This window comes from Sceloporus occidentalis, unplaced genomic scaffold, assembly GCF_023333645.1.
Source record: "Sceloporus occidentalis isolate IW3139 unplaced genomic scaffold, rSceOcc1.0.p SCAF_3, whole genome shotgun sequence".
NCBI classification, from domain to species: domain Eukaryota; kingdom Metazoa; phylum Chordata; class Lepidosauria; order Squamata; family Phrynosomatidae; genus Sceloporus; species Sceloporus occidentalis.
Genome location: NW_028316983.1, coordinates 163,533,471 through 163,553,662, shown reverse-complemented (window position 1 = coordinate 163,553,662; position 20,192 = coordinate 163,533,471). Strand labels below are relative to the sequence as shown.

Here is a 20,192-nt window from a genome sequence, read left to right as displayed (position 1 = left end):
AGACACAATCAAAGCACCCCAACAATGATCATATCCAACATCTGTTTAAAAACTTCCAAAGAAGGAGACTCCACCTTTCTCTGAAGCAGCGTATGCCACTGTTGAACAGCTCTTACCATCCAGAAATTCTTCCTAATGTTTAGGTGGAATCTAAACATTGTGCTCTACGTGTGTTTTGTTTTTCATCTGTGAAATGTTGAAGGGTATGGGTGTTGATTTTTTTTTTCAAGAGCTAACAAGCTGAAGCCTGCACATCTTACTTCCCCCTCTTCCTTTAAAAAAAATTGCTCACTTATAATAAAGTTTTGTTGGAACTATTGATGTCTCTTCAATGAAGCCTGAATATAATATTCTGCATTAGTGCTATCCAGTTTCAAAGTCTCAGGATTTTGTCCTGCTGTGCAGGGAACAAACAACTCCCACACTACAATAGTTCAAATTCAGACTTTTGTGATTATCTGTATAGCCCTATATAGTTTGGATCTAGCCTGACTATGCCATCCCATATGAACCTATCCAAGCTATGAGATCTTTGGAGGAGATGCTTCTCTCAACCATGCCATACTTCTGATGTTTAGTAGAAACACAAGAAAGTGCTTTCTCATTCTCAGTGGCTGTGGAACTCCCTTCCTAAGGAGGCTAGACTGGCTCCCTCCTTCTTGCTTTTCCACTTTCAGGTGAAGCTCTTTTTATTTCAAAATGCATCAGAAAACTGACAGTTTTACAAGAAAATGGCTTTCCTTCATATGGTATAATACTTTTATCTTTGCTTTTAAATTGGCCTTTTAATTCCAGAGACAGTTTAATGCTATTTATAATATAAAATTGTGTATGTCTTAGCTGTCCTTTTCCTCTTGTATTTCTTGGGGGAAAATTAGTATAAATTTAGCCTTCTGAATGTCATGGGATGTAAGTCTAAGCAATAAAGCATAGGCATCTGCATATTGCAGCAGCATGTGCCATGTGTGCAGATTACAATCACATACCACTGTGCAGTTCTAAATGTACCTTTTAAAAGTCATGGCAGTCTAAATTGAGACCCATGAGAGTTGCGGTTTCTGCTTTGGTTTTGTTTTTTGAGTTTGAACTACTTTGACTGGAGACAGCTGATGACAATCTTGTTTTGTTGCTTCATGGGATTAGATACAGAATCAGTGATTTTGCTGTGCTTCCCTATAAAAGTATGCAAATATAACTCAGGTAACACTGGGCAAGAGCATGCACACTCTGGTCTGAACTAAAGTTCACTATATGGAGACATAATGCATTATGGGACTGTGCCTCTAGACGCAGTGGTCCCCAAACTGTGCCCTTTAAGGGATTTTGGACCTCAGCTCCCAGAAGCCTCAGCCATGTTGGCCAATAATCTGGGATTCTGGGAGTTGAAGTCCAAAATCCCTTAAAGAGCACAGTTTGGGGACCGCTGCTGTAGAGTTATGTTAGTCCTTAAAGTTGTGGCCATGTGCATATAATTTTACCAGCAATAATCATATCAGTCTGTGGTTGCAAAAATCATGAGATGGCAAAGAGAGAGAGAGAGATTTGAAGCCTTAAAATGTGCTGAGATATAGAAAAATCTTATAGAGTGATGGAATGAATGCTCACAGAGATGAAATGCCCCATATATACCTCAGGAGTACTGTGAGCCAAAAACTCAAAAGGCTAAGGACCTGGGAAGTATATAAATACATGTCAAGGAGAAGTGAAAACTCAAACTCACTTCTCCTTTAATTCTTACCTGTTTCCCAGGCCCTTGGCCTGTTGAGTTGTGGTCCCACAATGCCTCTGAAGAAACACATGAAGCATTTCATACTTCTGGTAATCCCACAGCTCATAAAATGTTTTACATGTCAGCACCAGAGTATGGAAATGAGTTAGGAACATTTGTAGCACCAGAATAAAGAACTGTCTCAAGGGCATGGAGCCAGCTCCTTAATAGTTAACATGTTTGCATTAGTTGTTACTTTAACATTTTGATGGTAGATCACTGCTAATAGTACTGCAGTACAGGGGAATGACATATAATAGTAGATTACTAATATGTTAGTAGTTGGTGATAAAGATGATGATATTTTAAAAATAGAAAAATAATCTCTCCTTTGGAGGACACAATAATGTTTTTGAAGAATCAGGTAAATATTACTTGCCACCCTGCACAAAAATGCATATCATGGTAGTGTTTAACGTTAAGCTGCAGAAAGCAGAAGTACCCACACAAACACCACTCAAAATAATATTTTGTGAATAACCTTGTTAATTCTAATATGATCAGCACAATTTTAAGATGTTTGCTCCCCACCCCACTTTTCTTGTTCTGTTCGACATCCCCCCACTTTTTTTAACCTTAAAAAAATCATGGTCTTCTTCTGCAAGCATTTTATACATGACCAAAGTTGATGAAAACATTGGCCATACTTGGTTAAGTATACTAGATTTACTCATCCACAACCGTTCCACATTCATGATTGTTACTTAATCACATTTGTGACACTACTGTCATGATTGTAACTTCCCCTGTAAGGTTCTGGTTATACCTCCAAGGCCACCAAATGTGAAGAGTTCTATAATTTCATCCACTACCACCAAATGTGAGAGCTTTCCCTTTTCCCCTCTTCTGCCACAAATATGAGAAACTCCTGTCCCACCAACTGTAGGGACCTCTTAAATGTCCTTGTGATTTCCATGCGAGATATTATTCATCTACTGTCCAGATTGTGGGAATGTGATGGATGTCATTTATTTGGATTTCAGAAAAGCATTTGATAATATTCCCCCATAATATTTTAGCAAATTGATTAAACGTGTAATAGATAGGAATGCTGTCAAAGAAATCCATAATTTGTTGGAAAACCATGCTCAAAGTGTTGTCATCAATGGCTGCACTTCAAACAGGAAGGAGGTCTTGAGCGGAATGCCTCCAGGTTCTGTCCTAAGGCCATTACTCTTCAACATTTTCATCAATGACTTAAAGGCTGAACTGACCAACGTTTAGTGTATATACTCATGTATAAGTCTAGAAATTTAAAATATGACCCAAAAACCTGAGTTGACTTTTCCACAGGTCAGTGTAAGTACTGTACTTTAACTCTCTCTCACACACACACATCACCATCCCCTGGTGAAAGGCAAGGGTTTAATCTGTCCTGGAAGCACTGATCTTCTACTCACTCATCCAGCCAGCCTTTAGAGTGAGCACAAACAGTTCTGCCTGCTGGAAGTTTGTAAGTTCTTTGGCATTGTTTTCCTTTGCTTCATCCTTTACATCCTTCATTATATGCCCTTAAGTTTTACCCTCGACTTATCCACGAGTCATATCAAAATCCATAATTTTGGCCCCTAAGCCTGCCCTCGACTTATATATGAGGTTGACTTATAGTCGAGTATATACGGTAACACCAGCCCCAAGGCAGAGTGGGGTGTGGCGTCTGCACACCACATGCCCCGATGCCAGCATCATGCTACCCACCTGACCAGACAGTGGGCGGCATCATGCCCCTTGTCACATCTTTGTCAGAGGTCAGGCCAGGAGAAGTGACTTCATTAAGTATACTTAAACTAAGTAGCGATGTAAATATGGGCCAATATATTCATATTTGTTATAATGTACAAAACCAAGATCCCCCACTACTATTGCCATATGACTGCTCAAATTAAAACACAACTGCCTGTGTAGCTCTAGTGAGTGAGGTGGTACTTCTGTGACTGAAACTTTTAAGTCAAGAAAGAATGAATATTATCTAATAAACACACATTTTTATTTGCCTCCAGTTCACCTTGAAAGCTCATCACCATTAAGTGCTCAGAAAAGGTGCCTTATATGTGCATTTTTGTCTGATATATGTGCATTGTTTTTCTGAATACCTGTCTATGGAGAGTCGTGGGGGTTCAAGCAACAAATTTTTGCTTGGGATTGATAAGGGTATCTGGAAGCACTATTTTCCATATTTATTATAATTTATTTATTTGTTCTAGGAAGTTATCTCCTGCCTCTCAAATAAGTTCTGAAAGTGACACCTCAAAGTCAAGCAGACCTGAAATAATTAGCATCAACAAATTATACCAATGGAAGTCCCAGTTTTTAAGCTTTAAGTGAAAGGGGGGGATCGTAAAGAGGATTTTTGAGGCCTAACACCTACTTACTCTGGAATCCTGGTTTTGAGGCCAACTCTCTAGTCAGATCTTCCCCAAAGCTGCTCACACTGTTTTTGGCAAACATGAGAATGCCTGAGTGAACACTACCATACAGGCAACAGAATAGAATAGAATAGAACCCAAATCACAGTGGTAACTAGTACATTTAGGTAACATTACCAGAATTTCATGTTCACAAAGGGTTTATACCCTGAAGACAGAAGTACTCTATAGATGTTTACAGAGTCTGATAATGCATGGTAACAGCAATGACCTATGGTTGCCTTTCCATCACACATACTTCCTCCGAGTTGCTTGGAGCCATGTTCTGGCCTGTGCAGTGACTTCTGAAATCTGTTTGGTACATTATAGAGATGAGCAGAGAACTGATGTTGTGTCTTCCATATCTAATCCAGCATCCTGATCTGTGGGCATTGGGGTTTCATTTCATTTCTTTTAAGGGATCTGTCTTCTTCCAATGGAGGCTAGCTAGTAAGAGATAAATGAATAAATGAGTCTTGGTACCTAAAATACCTTACTTTTTGCAGTCTCTACATGTATAGCTCTTTTAGTGTCCATGAACCATGTCAGAGAATGTAGTGGAGCCAGCATATCAGCCCTAGTGACTGTTGGGAAGGTCCAAGTGTCAACCACCATGTTCTTCTTCATATTTAGACAAAGTTTAAAGCACCAAGGAGTCTAATAATTCTTCTCAGAGGGTAGATAAGGTATGGGGGTATTGATATCAAGAGGAGAGAATGCCAACCAGATAGAAATTCTCTCATCATTCACAGTGATGCTCAGTGCTGTAAGAACATGTAAGGACATCTTTAAAATGTCTGAGATTTCTGCCCAACCAGAGTTGGATAAGAAGCAGGATTTTCATCAGGTGCAATTTTATTAAATGAAAGAAAAAACCAGCATCCAGTAGAAATTCTTTCTTTCATGTCTCTCCCATAGGATGGGCCCTAGACCTTTAAAATTCGATCAAAGCATGACCTGAGTAGTTTGAGCACTTATGGCAGCAATATTGGGGGAAACTCCTCTTGCAGTAGATAAATACCCCACACAAGTAGAAATCTTTTCAAATTTCATCTATTTTTTTTTTAGAATGAATGCAATATAACATCTGTGTTAGTGGGCCAACAAAGGCTCACCAAAATCTTCTTTTTCATTCTAGTGGAAAGCAATGACTAAATAAGATTTTTGACAAGGAAAATGCATTGCATAGAGAAATAAGCCTGAAATCCTTGGGAGGCTTGCTAAAGTACATGGACAATTTTCAATTTTATGAGCTTTCCCTTACCTTTTTATAACTGACACAAAGCTGAGACCCAATATATATAGAGAGAAGAGGATGAGATGATGCACACTGGAAACCCCCTTCAAATGTTATCTCAGTGTTCAGTTTTGTATATTTTGTAATTATAGCAACTTAAATCAACTGCAAGGGCATTTACTCCAACTTAATTTCAGACTGAAATTGTTACAGTGCAATTAAAAGTGCCATGCTCTTCTTTTAATTAAACAAGGCTGTAAAATATTCAGCATTTTGAACCTGTTCCGGCCTGCCTCTTATCACTGAATTATTGCCCTTAATTTGTTTTTCTGCTGAAAGATGGAATTCACTTAAGGATTACTGTATGCTGTTCTGGCATTTTGTGGTCTCTTGTCGGCTCTTGTGAATCTAGATCATAGCTGTCTTCAGTGCCTCTGACATGTCTTATATGCACCATCTCTTGTCTAGTCTGTCTCAGCAGATTTATGAAGCCACATTTGACCTATGAAGAGATGAGTGGACATTTTTGATTAACTTAATGATAGAGATTTTAGATGACAGCAGAGTCTTCTTTTGGCACTTACTTCAGGTTATCCTGCACATAGCAGATATAAGCCATTCTACCCTTTAACAGATCTGCATTCTCAACATGTTCAAATGAACATGTTTTTGCATTCATTTATTAACCTTATATTTGCCTTTCTGAAAAAGACAGCTGACAACAATAAAATACAAATACAAATAAAAACAATTACAACATATTTGTAGGTCTAAAACACAAATGAAAAAAGCATCAGTAAAAAAGAAAATAAAAGAAAGAAACTACAGTACCTTTAGACAATGTCTGTGCGTATGTTTCCAACTCACCTATTGAATTACGGAGGCCTCATGAATTTTATCAAGTTTTCTTAGGCAAGGAGTGCTTGGAGGTAGTTTTGCCAGTTTCTTTATCTTAAACATCACCTGGTATTCCTTGACAGTCTCCCATCCAAGTACTAACCAGGGCTAATCCTGCCTAGCTGCCAAGACCAGATGGGATTTAGTTGCTTTAGGATATTTAGGCCCTCTTTCAACAAATCATAAATACTAAAGGCCTGTCTGGAGAAAATGACATTGGAGGTGATTGGGGAGGCAAGGAATTCTGGAGTCAGGGAGGTGTTATCTTTTCTTGTGTCCCCACCAAACATGTTTCTGAGGATAGCCAGATATAGAGAAAGCCCTCCATTAAAGAAAATTAATCTACCATGCACAACCCATGGAATCAAACACATAGCAGTGGCAGCATACTATGAGGAGGAATTCAAACCTCCACTCAACCCCATACAGTGTGCCCTCGGCATATGTGTCCTTGCCATACACAGATTTAAGATTCCATGAACAGCAAGCAGTGAGGGACACAATGGGGCATGCACCCGAGGAGTGTGCTGCCATTGAAATCAATAGGACTCCAGCATACGCTAATGCAGAGGGGATCCAGAATGGATCCCCTGCATGTGGCAAGGGCAGACTGTATTTGTTTATTTATGTACTAAAATATTTAATTTTTTTGTTGTTTGCCTCCAAGTTTTTTCTGACTTATGGCGACCCTACGGTGGACCTATCAAGTTTTCTGGGGTTGAGAGTGTGTGACTCACCCAAGGTCAGCCAGTGGGTTTCCATGAATGAACAGGGAATCAAACCCTAATCTCAAGAGCCATAGTCCAAAACTCAAAGTACTACACCATCCTGCCATATATCAAGAGATCTTAGGAAACATTAAAACAGGTTAAATGGGAAAAAAACATCAAGACTGTTTAATTAAGCTAAAAACATATAAAATAATACATACCCACACCCTGATTAGAGAATGATATTGTCTTTTGCCTGGATTGCCAACTGTTTCCTTGCCCCTCTCTGCTTATTGAAAGAAGCTTTTCAGCCACATACAGACAGACATTTTCTTTCATCCTTTAACTTTTCTGCACATTAGGAAAGGGAAGGAATGAGAAAAGCTTACAATGGTAATTCCCCAGGGAACAAGGCTTCTCCCATCTCACCTTCCTCATTTATGAGGGTTTTTTTACCCCATCCCTCTACTTTCCTGTGGAAATGTAAGAGATGGAAGGAGCAGTGAGATGGGAAGCGAAACATCTGAAGGAAGCAGTAGAAGCAGCCAGCCTCCATGTTGGGCATGTTGAATCCACTCTTGGTTTTAGTACAGACTTGAAAGAAGTTATCCAAGGTGCCGAAGCCTAAATCGTTCAGTAAGACTGCTGCTCTACTATCCAAAAGGTTAACAAGATGCACAAAATGGGTTCACTACCTTGGATAGCTCCTTTACAGTTTGGACCAAGAGATGGTTGTTGTTGCATGTCTTCAAATAATTTCTGACTTAAGGTGACCCTAAAGGAGGCCCTATCATAGGATTTTCTTGGCAAGATTTGTTCAGAGGAGGTTTGTCATTGCTTTCCTCTGAGGCTGAGAGAGTGTGACTTGGCCAAGGTCACACAGTGGGTTTCCATGGCTGAGCAGGGATTCAAATTCTAGTCCTGTGCTCACAAATTCACACCATACTGGGTCTCTTAGGCCTGTTACAGACTGCCAAAATAAAGCTGCTTCGGGTCTCTTTGGAGGTATGCTATTTAAATGATGCATGCATCCTAAGAATCCAGAAGCTGCACCAAAGCTGCACTCCAGTGTTTAGGAATGGAGTGTGGCTTTGGAACAACCTCCGGGCTCTTAGGACCCATGCATCATTTAAATAGCATACCTCTAAAGAGAATTGAAGCAGCTTTATTTTGGCAGTCTGTAACAGGCCCTAGCTAAGTTCTTATTTACAAAAAGCAATAACCAAACGGTCTGTACTTTGTTAGGTGGTGGTCTATGACTATATGTGGAAAGATCAAGGCAAGCAGCCTGGCATGTCCAGCAGCAACTTCGATCATCAAGGTGAAATAATGAAATCTGCAGGTGATTCTGGAGGCATCACTGTTCATGTGGTGATATACACAGTTCATCTGGGGGGCTTCCAAGAACTGTATAGACATTTCCTTAGAATGCCCAATGGTGCTATTGTTGAGGTAAGTCCACAAATATCTCTTTTAAAATATGATAGAAGTATAATGGGAAAATGCTATCAACACCAATGAACAATGTGTTCAAGATCATGGCACTCTGAATTTGAAAACATTCTATTATTATATAGTGCTGTAAGTTTTACATGGTGCTTTACATACTCATCAAATAAGATACAGATAAAAACCTGCATATGGCATACGATCTAAGATCAGAAAGCAACAAAATTATAAAATAACAACTTAACCTTAAAATAGCTCTAGGCTATAAGAACAATACACAATAATAGATACTTATCTGATGGTCAAAATCAAGCTCTGAGCTGAAAAGCTTCCCTAAATAGTCATCTTTAGTTCAGACTTAAACTTAACTAAGGAAGTGATTGTCCACAAATGTTTGGGAAGAATATTCCAGGAGTGAGGAGTGGCAAGAGACACAAGCCAGTCTAAATTTTACATCACTAATATGCAGGAAGAATGGTCAAACTACAGCCAGTTGCAGCACATGTATTTATTTTGTTCTCTCATTTTCCGGTAGCATAATTCTCACAATGGCAGAGGCAGAGCATGGAAATAACTAGGTACACATAATGAATTCCTTTTAAAATATCTAAGACATAGCTAAGTCACATTACAATTATAGCACAACACATCTTTACTTCAGTGCTTTTGAGCTGCAACTGCAACTGATTTTGCAGTTACAAGAAGTGTATGGTCTAATTGTTCAAGTTTGCTTTGCATTCTGGCAGTGGCAGCTTCTCTTTTCCATGTCACTGGGACCATAAATCCACTACAGGTCTTAGTCCAAATTTTAAATAAGTGTCCAAAGTCCTTATCCCATTAGGCACCTTACTTTTAAAGGTATAGGGCCAAAGATACACCAGCTCTGTCAATAGTTTTCATAACTCTGTATCATAAATGACTATAGTTATTCATAGGAAACCTGAAAATCCACCTAGAAGATTGATGTTTTATCCAAAGGACTGTTTTCTTCCAAGTAAATTTATCAAATTGCTTAAAAGGTCATTAGATGAGGCCTCTCTCTGTACAGTGAGCCCGCGCCATATGCAGGCTTGTTATATGCAGCTTTCAGCTTACGCTTACACAGAAGCCACCAGCAGAATAGGAGAATGGCATGCGCACACCCACGGCACGCACACACAAGCCCCATTATATCTAATTGGGCTTGAGCATACATGCTTTTTGTCTTACGCAGGGGATCCTTTTCGGATCCCCTGTGTAAGGCAAGAGTGAACTGTATTCTTCTTCTCAGACAAAGGAGGCAAATAAGGTGCAGGCTGAAAGCAGAGCAAGAGCCATTCAACTGTGGCATATTGTCCCTTTCTTGGCTGCCCAACAGAAACTCACTCAGTCTCAAACTAAATGGGTTGAGGTTTGTTGGCTTTTTAAAATTCTTTTTATTTTGTCAACTTTGCCATTTTAATTGTTTTATTGCAATAGCAAGTACATTTCTATATCTCTTATCACTGCACTTAAACACTCCCTAAGCCATTTACAAAGTGTAAGCTAATTGCCCCCAGCGACCTCAGAAGGATGCAAGTCTGAGTCGAGCTTGAGCCCTTTTGCTGGTATTGAATTCGCAATCTTATAGTTTGCGAGTGAGTGGCTGCAGTACAGGCATTTAACCGCATTGCCACCAGGGCTCCTTTATTTTATCCTTCTAGCTCTGTAGGTCATCTTGCAACATTTTAAATAAAATTGAAAGGTCAGAGGAAGATGCTTAAAATTACAGTGTCAGTATCAGCTTGTATATTAGAGTTCCTAGATATCTTATTTAAGTCAATTAGGCAGTTATTGAAATGCATTAGGAATAAATGGAGCAGAACCATCATGAGTAACCCAGGTCCCATTGATTTCAATTGATCTGAATTGCAACCAACTTTTTATTGTGTTCTTTGCTGCTTTCTTATTGTTGTTGATGCTGTTTTCTTGGTCTGTCAAATATAGGTTGTGCTAAGAAAGAAGAAGGAGAAGTGAATTTTCACGATAGCGAGAAATATGATAGTGTGGGATTTAAGAGGAGATGTATCAGGGCAGAAGAAGCAATTCTGGCAGATGTTTTGGCTATCAGTCATGAGACTGAATATTTTTAGATTTAAGAATATTGGCTATTTGTGTAGTGAATGGTATGTTAAACTCATTTGAAGTAGAACTCGCTTTTCTAACAAAAAAGAGCATGTGTCAGCATCTTCTAGGCTATTTATTTTAAATGCATGGTTAACATTGCATTTGGCACAGTCTGAGGAGGCAAAAGGGTATTGCTGAAAGCCAATTTTTGTATCTGGAGAAATGTTAGTAGTTGACTTCTTCAAGGGTCCATTCCTCCCAATTTGTCATTTCAATTTTTCTCATTTACTGGTAGAATATATAGCAATCACTTTTAAAATATAGAGAAAGGGTGCAAAAACAATCTTTCCATCATGAAATGTTGACAGAGGCATGTGAAAATAAGAGATTAAGAAATAAGGTTCATTAAAAGTACCAAATACTACACTTTGTTGTTATTTCTGGCTGGAGCAGAGCAATTGAATCAGTGGGATTTACCTATGTGTTGATTCACCATTCAATAATTGACTGAATGGGTGTACTCTAGTTGGGACTAAGCAACAGGATGCCAACCATACTGTTTCTGCCCCAGTTTTTGCCCTCAACTCCCAACTCTCCCAGTTTCTCCTTTCCAATTGGCTAATAGCAATCTTTTAGCTTCTATGGGGCAGAGTTAGCCCCATGCTGTCTCACGTTCATCTTCCACTCACATGATTTAGGTATAAACAACGCCACACCCCAAATAACCAGACTTCTATTTTTTTAAAAATAATGATAATAATAAAAAACTAGCAGTGTATTGGGGGGGGGGGTGGATTCTGGGCATCACTAGCTATTTTGAATGGAAAAAATGAGAGGAAATTTGGGGGAGTCGGCAAAAAAATAGTCTTTCAAGGCTGCATGTAGACAAAGGCGGGATACAAACCGCCATATAGTACGTATAGGATACGTACTAGGGTTAGGAAGGGGCGGTGCTTCCGCACCCCCCTAACCCTAGTACGTATCCTATACGTACAAGATGGCGGCGCCCCTTCTACATGGGCGCCGCCATCTTTACATACTGGACGCATAGCGTCCAGACGTGTCGTGGCGCCTATGACATCGCGAGTCCGTGCCAGGCGCCTCGCGACGTCATAGAGGCGCCGCAAGAAGAAGCTCCAAAATGGAGCTTCTTTTTTGCTCCGCGCGGGAGCCGCGCGGTTTGACTGCTGCAGCTCCCGCGCGGAGCAAACGGCGGCGGCGGGAAGCGCTGCAAAGCGGCGGTTTGTATCCCGCCTGAGAAATTCATTTTGCCCACACCCAATGTTTAAGACTTTGCTGAAAACCATCTAAATTATAATCACACAATATAAAAATATGGTCAAATGCTAGTTGGCCATATCTTCTTATTGTTATTTATACCCTGCCTTTTCCCCAGTTTGAGACTCAAGGCAGCTTACAGCAAATAAAATGAACATAGGTAAACATTCACAACACAGCAAAAGTTTAAAATGTAATTAAATTATCAGACAGTTTAAACCTGTTAAAAACACAAATCATTAAAAAGAAAGCAGCAAATATACAACTCAGCCCATTCTGTGAAGCCCTTTGCCCCAAGCAATCAAGTCTTCAAGGGCCTTCCAAAAGAAAAAAGTCTTCACTTGCTTGAGGAAAGATAGCAAGGAGGATATTCTAACACTTTTCTTTTTCCTGAATACAAACTGCCACCTTTCTTGAGCGATCATAGCATAGTACCAAAACCCACAAGTTTATCCTTCCAAAGCAGCTATTTTTCTAATCCCTTGAGCTTTCTAGTAAGGTGAGCTCTGCTGAAAGGATGGTATAGTCTAATGCCAAGTTCATCATTGAACAAGAATGTTCATGCATTTTGGCCTCATTGCAATATTATTTCACAGTTTAATCTGCTTGTTCTCTTCCCATTTTTCTGATCAGTTAGGTGGGAATGAAGTTTTTTTTAATCTCCATATCAAGACCATTGGTTAGAAAAAGGTGGGAGTATGATGTGATGTTCTGAGATCTGTGTTCTGCATCCCACATATACAACAGTAGAGAGGCTTCTAATCATTGTTTTCTAACTTTTGTTGAAATGATCAATTGCCCTATGGTATGAGAAATAAGCAAGAAAGTTTCATGGGATGCATATGTTTTTGAGAATGAAGAAGAAAAACAGGGATGATCCCACGCAGTGGTACCTTGGGGTGGAGAGTTCTTAACAAAATCATTTTTTTTTTAAATTAAATCTTCCTGGCATTCTCTTTCTTCTTTTTTAAAAAGTGTTTTGTGTAGGGATGAATGAGGGAAAAAACTGTTTTTCTGTTTTGTTTTTTGTTTTGGTATTTCAAATGCATTTAAAACCCAAGCAGTTAATATACTGGGGTAAACTGTTCCTATCACTAGCATGATTTTTATGCTAATATGGTGATTTTTATCTTGCTTTCTGCTGACTTGATTTTTTATTACAGGGGCAAAGATAAGTGGTTTTAACTCAACAAGAAATCAGTTTCTTATTAAAGAGCAAGTAAAGCTTTAAATTGCATAGAAACAGTTTTTCCCCTCTTGACAGCATGATTTTTATCTAGTAAAAACAAAGCAAAAAGAAAAAAAGACTCAGCTACTCTAAACAGATAGAAGATGAAAGGGAGGCCCTCCTTCTCCACAGTTGCTTGAAACAGAGCAAGTGGTAATAAGATCAGACAGTTTAGGTAACTAGCCTATTACTTCATGAAGCCGTTTACATCCATCCATATGCTGCAAATGATGCTTAAGGTTCCCTGTATGTCTTGGAAAGTGAATAAAATCATCTAGGCTTATTTAGAATGCAAGATCAGATATAGTATGCTGAGTGACACTTAAAAAGAATGAAGCAGTAAGTGTAGCTTATTTTCTCAAACAATCTTGACACTAATGCTAAATTATAGCTTGGATTCATCTAGCCTTTTTACCTTTATGAGGAGAGGCTTTTTACATATTTAACATAATTCTGGGGAAAATATACTGGCATTATGTATAAAGATATGTACACTGTAACCAAAGGGCATGTATATTCCCCAGTAGAACACTTTCTGCAATGTTATTGCCATTTGGTGTCATTTCCTAACAAATATAAAATACGATTGGTAAACAAACTAGACTTTAGATTTAAGCTGACAGCTGTTCCTTCAGAAGCAATATTCAGATATTTAATCTCAGGAACAGTGAATATTTTGTGGCTGTTTGGGAAAACTGTACTTTTATCAGATGAAGAGCTGCATGTTTTTATGCATTGTTCTTGGATCTGTCAAGGGCATATAAAATGGCCCTCAGAAAACTTACACATTTGAGACTGCAAGTGTCCCCCTAGAAAATAAGCAAATCACCAAATGGCTTATTTTGAAAGCCATTCACCCCGTTTTGGTTTGAAAAGTTACCCTGAGTACTATGAACCAAATGCCTAATGAATAATCACACTGTTTTCACTAAAGTTGTGGATATAGACACGCATTCTATTCAACTAAATTCATGGGCATCATTGGAAGATGTGGGAGTGTGGACCACGCCGGGTGACACACTAAGTGGGGTGATGAAACTGCTCCCCAATATCAAATGTATGGGGTGAGGTGCAACTCAGTGAGCAGAGAAAGGAGATGCTGTCTCACAGCAATGGTGGCAGAAACATGGAGTTGCTGCTGCCACCAGCGGCATCACCGGGTAATGCCAACTCTAGTGACGCCACTGCTTTAAACCACTCATTTAATGGTAATTGTTTGCAATATTTATTTAGCATATTTATTGCTGATTCAAGTTTTAAAAAATGAAGTCAAAGATAAGTACCAAAGTAATATTGTTTTGTTTACCTAAACAAAAATATAACCTTTCTAGAAAGTACCTTGCAGCTACACAGATTGACAAAATGCATCAATTATAATTTTTGCTCAGTTTTATAATTACACTGTGAAGTGAACTTTTGGACCATGTTGATTAATTAAAAGGTTACTGTTATTGAGTCACTTTCAGAAGCAATGACTTGGGCACCAATTAGTTTAATGCTCAGACTATGTCCAATATCTTAGCACATTTGTTATATATTTATATTTACACACATGTTGTAGTTTATTGTGTGCAAATTTGTTACAGAATATAAAATGTGTTTGGGTTATGATTATAATTAATAACGTTTAATATTATAGCAATATCCATTAAAGGGGATTATGCAGGCCAGTCACAATATCAATGTAAGTCCTTCTGGGACTCATTAATTTATATTTGTTTATATGTTACAAATAAATAATGTATCTCATGTTGAAATCAATGAGGCTTAAAAGTACTTACCTTTAGCTGGATTGTAGCCTAGCTTTCCACTACTCAATTCACTGCACAAAATTATGAAGAAAAGTAGCCCCCTCTGAAAAAAGAAAGAAAGGAAGGAAGGAGGAAATGGTAATCAATAAGGAAAGTAATGTAAGAACACATTGGATCTGTTCATATTTTGATATATCTAAATATATGAAATACGATTGGTATTGGAGAAAGGGGAAAATGGGATCCTGCAAAATGGGCATACCTTAGTCATGTGTTCCTGCAAACCGTGATTTGTACATTGTACAGTATAGATTCCTTTTATAGCCTCCAGCATGGAGAGAGAGTGGAGGCTGGAACACTAATCCACATCCCTTTAGTAAGGTTCAGCTTAGTAACTTTCACATAGAATGCATGAGAGGGTGCGTGGTACCATACAGGTCATTTTCATATTTTTGTGCCCTCTGCATATCCTTTGCTGTGCACCTTTAAGTTGTTTCTGACTAACACAAACCTATCAGAGGGTTTTCTTGGCAAGCTTTATTTCAGAGAGGCTTTGTCATTGCCTTCACTGAGGCTAAGAGAGTGTTGGCTTGCCCAAGGACATCCAGTGGGTTTCCATGGCTGAGCAGGGATTCCAACCCTGGTTTCCCATGTAATAGAATCATAGAATCATAGAGTTGCAAGAGACCGCCATGCAGGAAATCTAAATCAAAGCATTCAAACCACTACACCATGTTTTCTCTCCTGTATATCCTGCCACTGTGAAAAGGGGAGTGTCAGTGCATAAATATATCAATGCACTGTTCCTTACCTCCCATGAGTACCTTATGTATGTGCACAGAGCTACTTCAGCAATGGCTGAAGAAGTGAATGATGCACTAGCAAGACACTGGTTATGTCTGCATCTGGGTCATACTCCTAACTTCCTCCTTTCACACTTCCCTTTGTATATTATTTAAATTGTAGATACGGCAAGGTGGAACAACCTGCAACCTTTTGGAGTTACTCTATTTCTTATTTTATTTAAACACAAGTTCTTTCATCTGGTTTCCATAACCATTTGTGATCCCTACCTCCCTTCAGATTGTGGTCAGTATCCTGTTGGTTAGTTCCAACTAGAGCAGACCCATTAAATCAATTATTAAATAGTGAGTCAGCACATAGATAAATCTAATGGATTCACTAAGACTGGAAGGAAAGGTTAGTGTTATATCCATATTTAACTATGCTGCACCCACTTTCCAGTTACTCTTACAACTCTCTCATTGATCCATGCTGGGTTTGTTTTCTAGGGATTGTCAGTGAAAAATTGATGTCTCCACAGTTGAGGCATTCCACCAAGAAAAAGGAGTACAGCTGTAATCGTCCTTATTGATTTGAGACTTTGTTGGGGGATAACTGTGCAGAAAACATGATTTAGAGCATAGAGATATGTATTTTGTACAGTTTCCGATTTTTAGGGAGGGGGTGCAGAAAGCACATACAAAAAATGTGCAATGGCTCTTATGGTCAGGGATCCATGCATTTTCCCAAATTGTGTAAATTTTGGTGGCTACACAGATTCCTATGCAGAAAACCCATGTGTATTTTTCTTACATTTTATCTAAATGCCCCCACCCCACCCAATCCAGCATTTTTACATCAAATTGGTATATTTTGTGTAGATTTTTGTTTTGTTTTGTTTTGCCCCAAAGCACATTATCTGGTTAGGAAAACCACATATATATTTTACACAAATGAATTTCCCCCAACAAATTCTTGAAGTACCAATGGAGATCAAAAACTGCCTTGAAACCCTCACATCCCTGTGGAACAGGCAGAAAATTGCTGAAATGTTTCATTCAGGCATGTGGGAACAAAATAAGCAAAAATTGCCTCTCTATTATTTTCAGTCCATTTAGGTCAACCACATGTGAAGTTTCAGGGTCTCATGGACATTCTTAGTTTCTTGCAGCAGTAGATCTATGTTGGGAATGCTTTAATTGCAGCATAAATTATGTATGTTAACCATAAAGTATGGAGTTTAAAATCATTCTGTGTTTTACTGTCACGTAAGCCCATGCCACTCTTATCCAGGTTGGGGACATTGTACAAAGTTTGAGGGATGAAAAAAGTGAAACTCTATTGGCATCAATGGATCTTTTTTCCCCCTTAGCCTTTTTACTGGGTGGTTGCAATTTTGAAAGCAAAACTGCCTAGTTTTTCTTTGGAGGGAATCTCCCACTAATCTGTATATGCTTAGATCAGGGCCCTTCATGTTTACTCAAGAGTAAAAACAAATATTGCATCAAATCCTATTGTTTACCTTGACTAGAATAGATCCTTTGAATCAACCTACATGTTGAATGACCATCTATAATTAAATAAATTGGTATATTCAAGTTAGAACTTATCAAAGAGATTCACATCAGAGGTTTCAACTGTTTCTACTACTATTACATTTATAGCCGCATTGTATGCACTATTGAGTCTATTTCATTTAAGAGGCCTATTCTAGTTGGAACTCACGAAAAGGGATGACAGTCAACACATTTCACAAAGCATGTAATTTAGCTCTGAGCCTGTTTTACAAGATACTGGATTTATGCATTTGCTATGAGTATTTTATGAAATATTTGTGAAAATCACCATATTTTGCCCAAGTTAATCAAGTTTTAGCTCCAATCTTGCTTATTTAGGTTTTTTTCTATCAGGCTAGAGGATTTGCCTTAATTGCTTATTGTTCAATATGCTCAGTCTCTATAACTTTACTAGTAGATTGGCCAGACTCATGAGAGAGCCTTCTAACTCTACTTTTATCTTTATCAAGGCAAGAAGGATCCCAATTATATTTATCTTGACTTACCACATCAGTCTCTCTCCAGCAGGGCTTGAAGCCCATCATCAAAATGTAACTTGACAAGAATGATGAGAGTCATATTCTGGATGTGAATAGCCCATCTGCAATATTTTTGTTATAGTCAATGTCTCCCCAAAGCAATAGCTTTCCCCCCTGAAATAATTTATTTGGTGCAGTTTTCTTTCTTTTTTTTCTTCCATGATAAAAAAATCCTACAAGGGAGAAAAAAATCCTTGAGCACAAGAAACATGATTCCATTCTACTATATTTGTTTTGGAGCTGAAGAAAAAAACCTAGGTGAATTCACCTTTCATATGTATTTAATCCTTTGTTTGCCACAGTATATGTTATTAGTGAACCTCTTTCTAACAGCATTCCCTCTGTAGTGTTTTGGCAGGGCTGTTAAAAAAATTGTTACAAAGCACAGGAGTGGAATTCAACCATGAAACCCAAATTGTACATTGCTATGAATCTGGGTTATTGGCATGACAGCACCAAATTTCACACACAAAGGAGCTGCTAAGCTGTACTTTAAACAAACAAATAAATAAATGCCCAAAGTCTGCTTACTTTTGCTTCTTTTCACTTGATATTGCACTAGACTGGGCCACAGCCAAAGCATCTGAATATTGTATTTTTTCAGGCATTCGGTGACATTAGTGGAATAAATTTTGTATATAATGAAGTGAGCACAACCATTCAGGAGCATGTAAGTGAAATGGATAATACACTGAGCACTTCTTCAGAGATCAAGCTAAGGGAAAGGAAGAAGAATATACCAAGGTGGAAAGGTATTATTTTCAGTGGCTGCAGCTATCTTGTAACTATGCAACAGTGCAAAGCTATATCATCAGTGGGGCTTGACAAAAACTCTTTGTGTTCTGCACGGAGAGTCTCTACTATTTCATCCCAGGCTCACTGGAAATGGCTGTGCAGGAGGAGAATAAAAATCAAACACATGATTTTCCTTCCTAAGTTCCAGTTACCATATTAAGGCTGCACTCAATGGTGGCCAGTGACTTCCATGTAAACAAGAAAGTGTATCTGCTTTGGGTTTTAGTTTGAACTTGGATGGAGTGATCCAAGATGGTTTGCTTCGCGGGGAAGCCGCAGTCTCCAGACCATGGAGCTTCCCCACGGAGCAAAAAGAACCCTTAAAAAGCGGGTTCTTCTTGTAGTGTGTTTGTGACGCATTGTGGCACTTCATCAGGATATAAAACAGAGGACTTTCATAGAGACATAACCTAGGATGGTCTTTATACAGACTTTTACTACATTGAGCTACAATTTGATCTTATAATATGACCTCATCTAAAATGGTGAACATTAAGTTGGGAATGATTCTGTTGCATACTTCAAAATGGCTCACTCCTAATTCCATCCTCTAGTTATCGCACTTCATCTTGGCCCTATGCTCTGTAGCTCATCAGTGGGAGCCTGGTATAAATGGAGAAGATATATGTGCATTCCAGAAACAAAAGACCAAAACAATTGAAGCCTGTAGGGCACATTTTACCAAAAATAAATTGTTAAAAGGCATATGCATTTATTTTAAAAGACAAAAAATAAAATAAATGAAAATTATGTGGGTTAAGCAACTTTATGCATTTTTTTCATTTTTAGGTGATTGTGTTGTCTCCAGAAAGAGCTAGTTAATCAAGAAGCATGATAACACATCTCCCTTTGTAATGGTCTGCAGCATAATTCCAAAAGATGTTAACTCTGTATATGTATTGATTATATTGTGCTTCATAGCAGTCAGAATGGGAGCTGACTGGAAGGTATTGTATATATGCTAGGTAAACATTGTTTAAATGTATTTCTTTGCCTAATGCCTAATGTTTTATATTTGCTTATTTCATTTAAACTGCTTGTTTTAGACTGTTGGTGTTGCACTGTTAGCAGTTTCAGCTCACAATCGGTTTGCTGTTTAAATTAAAAAAGTATGTGGTGCTGGCTACTGAAATGATTTACCTGTGGTTTCAAGAGTGATTGTATTTCACTGGCATTATGTTTTATCTTTCTTATGTAATCTGCCTAAAGAGGCTTTGACTGAAAACCCAGCCTGGAAATTTTTAAAGCAAACAAACAAATAAGCAAATAAACAAACACATAATTGTATCCTTATTGCAAATACTTTCTATCTTAGAATTAATTGCATTGGTTCTTAGGCCCACAAGAGGTATTTCAGACTTATAACAGGATTTCCCACAAGGCAGTAGTGGAAACATAGCTCACCTCCAAACCCAACATAGCCCGGGTTTCTGATAGTTAAAGCAAGCTAAGCACATGTAACAGGATCTATCCTCGTCTCTTACTCTTGAACTGTCAGTAACATTAAAAAAAAAAATCTTGACATAATTGAAAGAAAAAATTGCAGACCTAGTTGCTTCTTCAGAGGAAAACAAGGCTGCCATGCTTTCAAGGAACAGGTGTAAGGACTTTTCTGGCATGAACAGCCTTCCATTTGGTGTACAAAAGGCACATTTAAATCTTAAATTCATTGTGGAACATTGGTCTGAAAATGGCAGACTGTGTAGTGGTA

The 20,192-nt window shown here is 38.4% G+C and overlaps 1 protein-coding gene across 1 annotated transcript in view; it reads left to right on the top strand.

The window, feature by feature from the left end:
• The window catches only part of LOC149317036 (uncharacterized), a 197,839-nt gene extending 178,524 nt beyond the window's left edge, over positions 1 to 19,315 (top strand). Inside the window, exons 17-19 of the mRNA XM_089518806.1 lie at positions 8,263 to 8,469; positions 18,291 to 18,438; positions 19,271 to 19,315. Of these exons, the coding sequence (XP_089374932.1) occupies positions 8,263 to 8,469; positions 18,291 to 18,438; positions 19,271 to 19,299 (384 nt within the window). The 3' untranslated portion in view covers positions 19,300 to 19,315. The remainder of the gene's footprint in view (positions 1 to 8,262; positions 8,470 to 18,290; positions 18,439 to 19,270) is intronic.
• Positions 19,316 to 20,192: the final 877 nt, after the last annotated feature.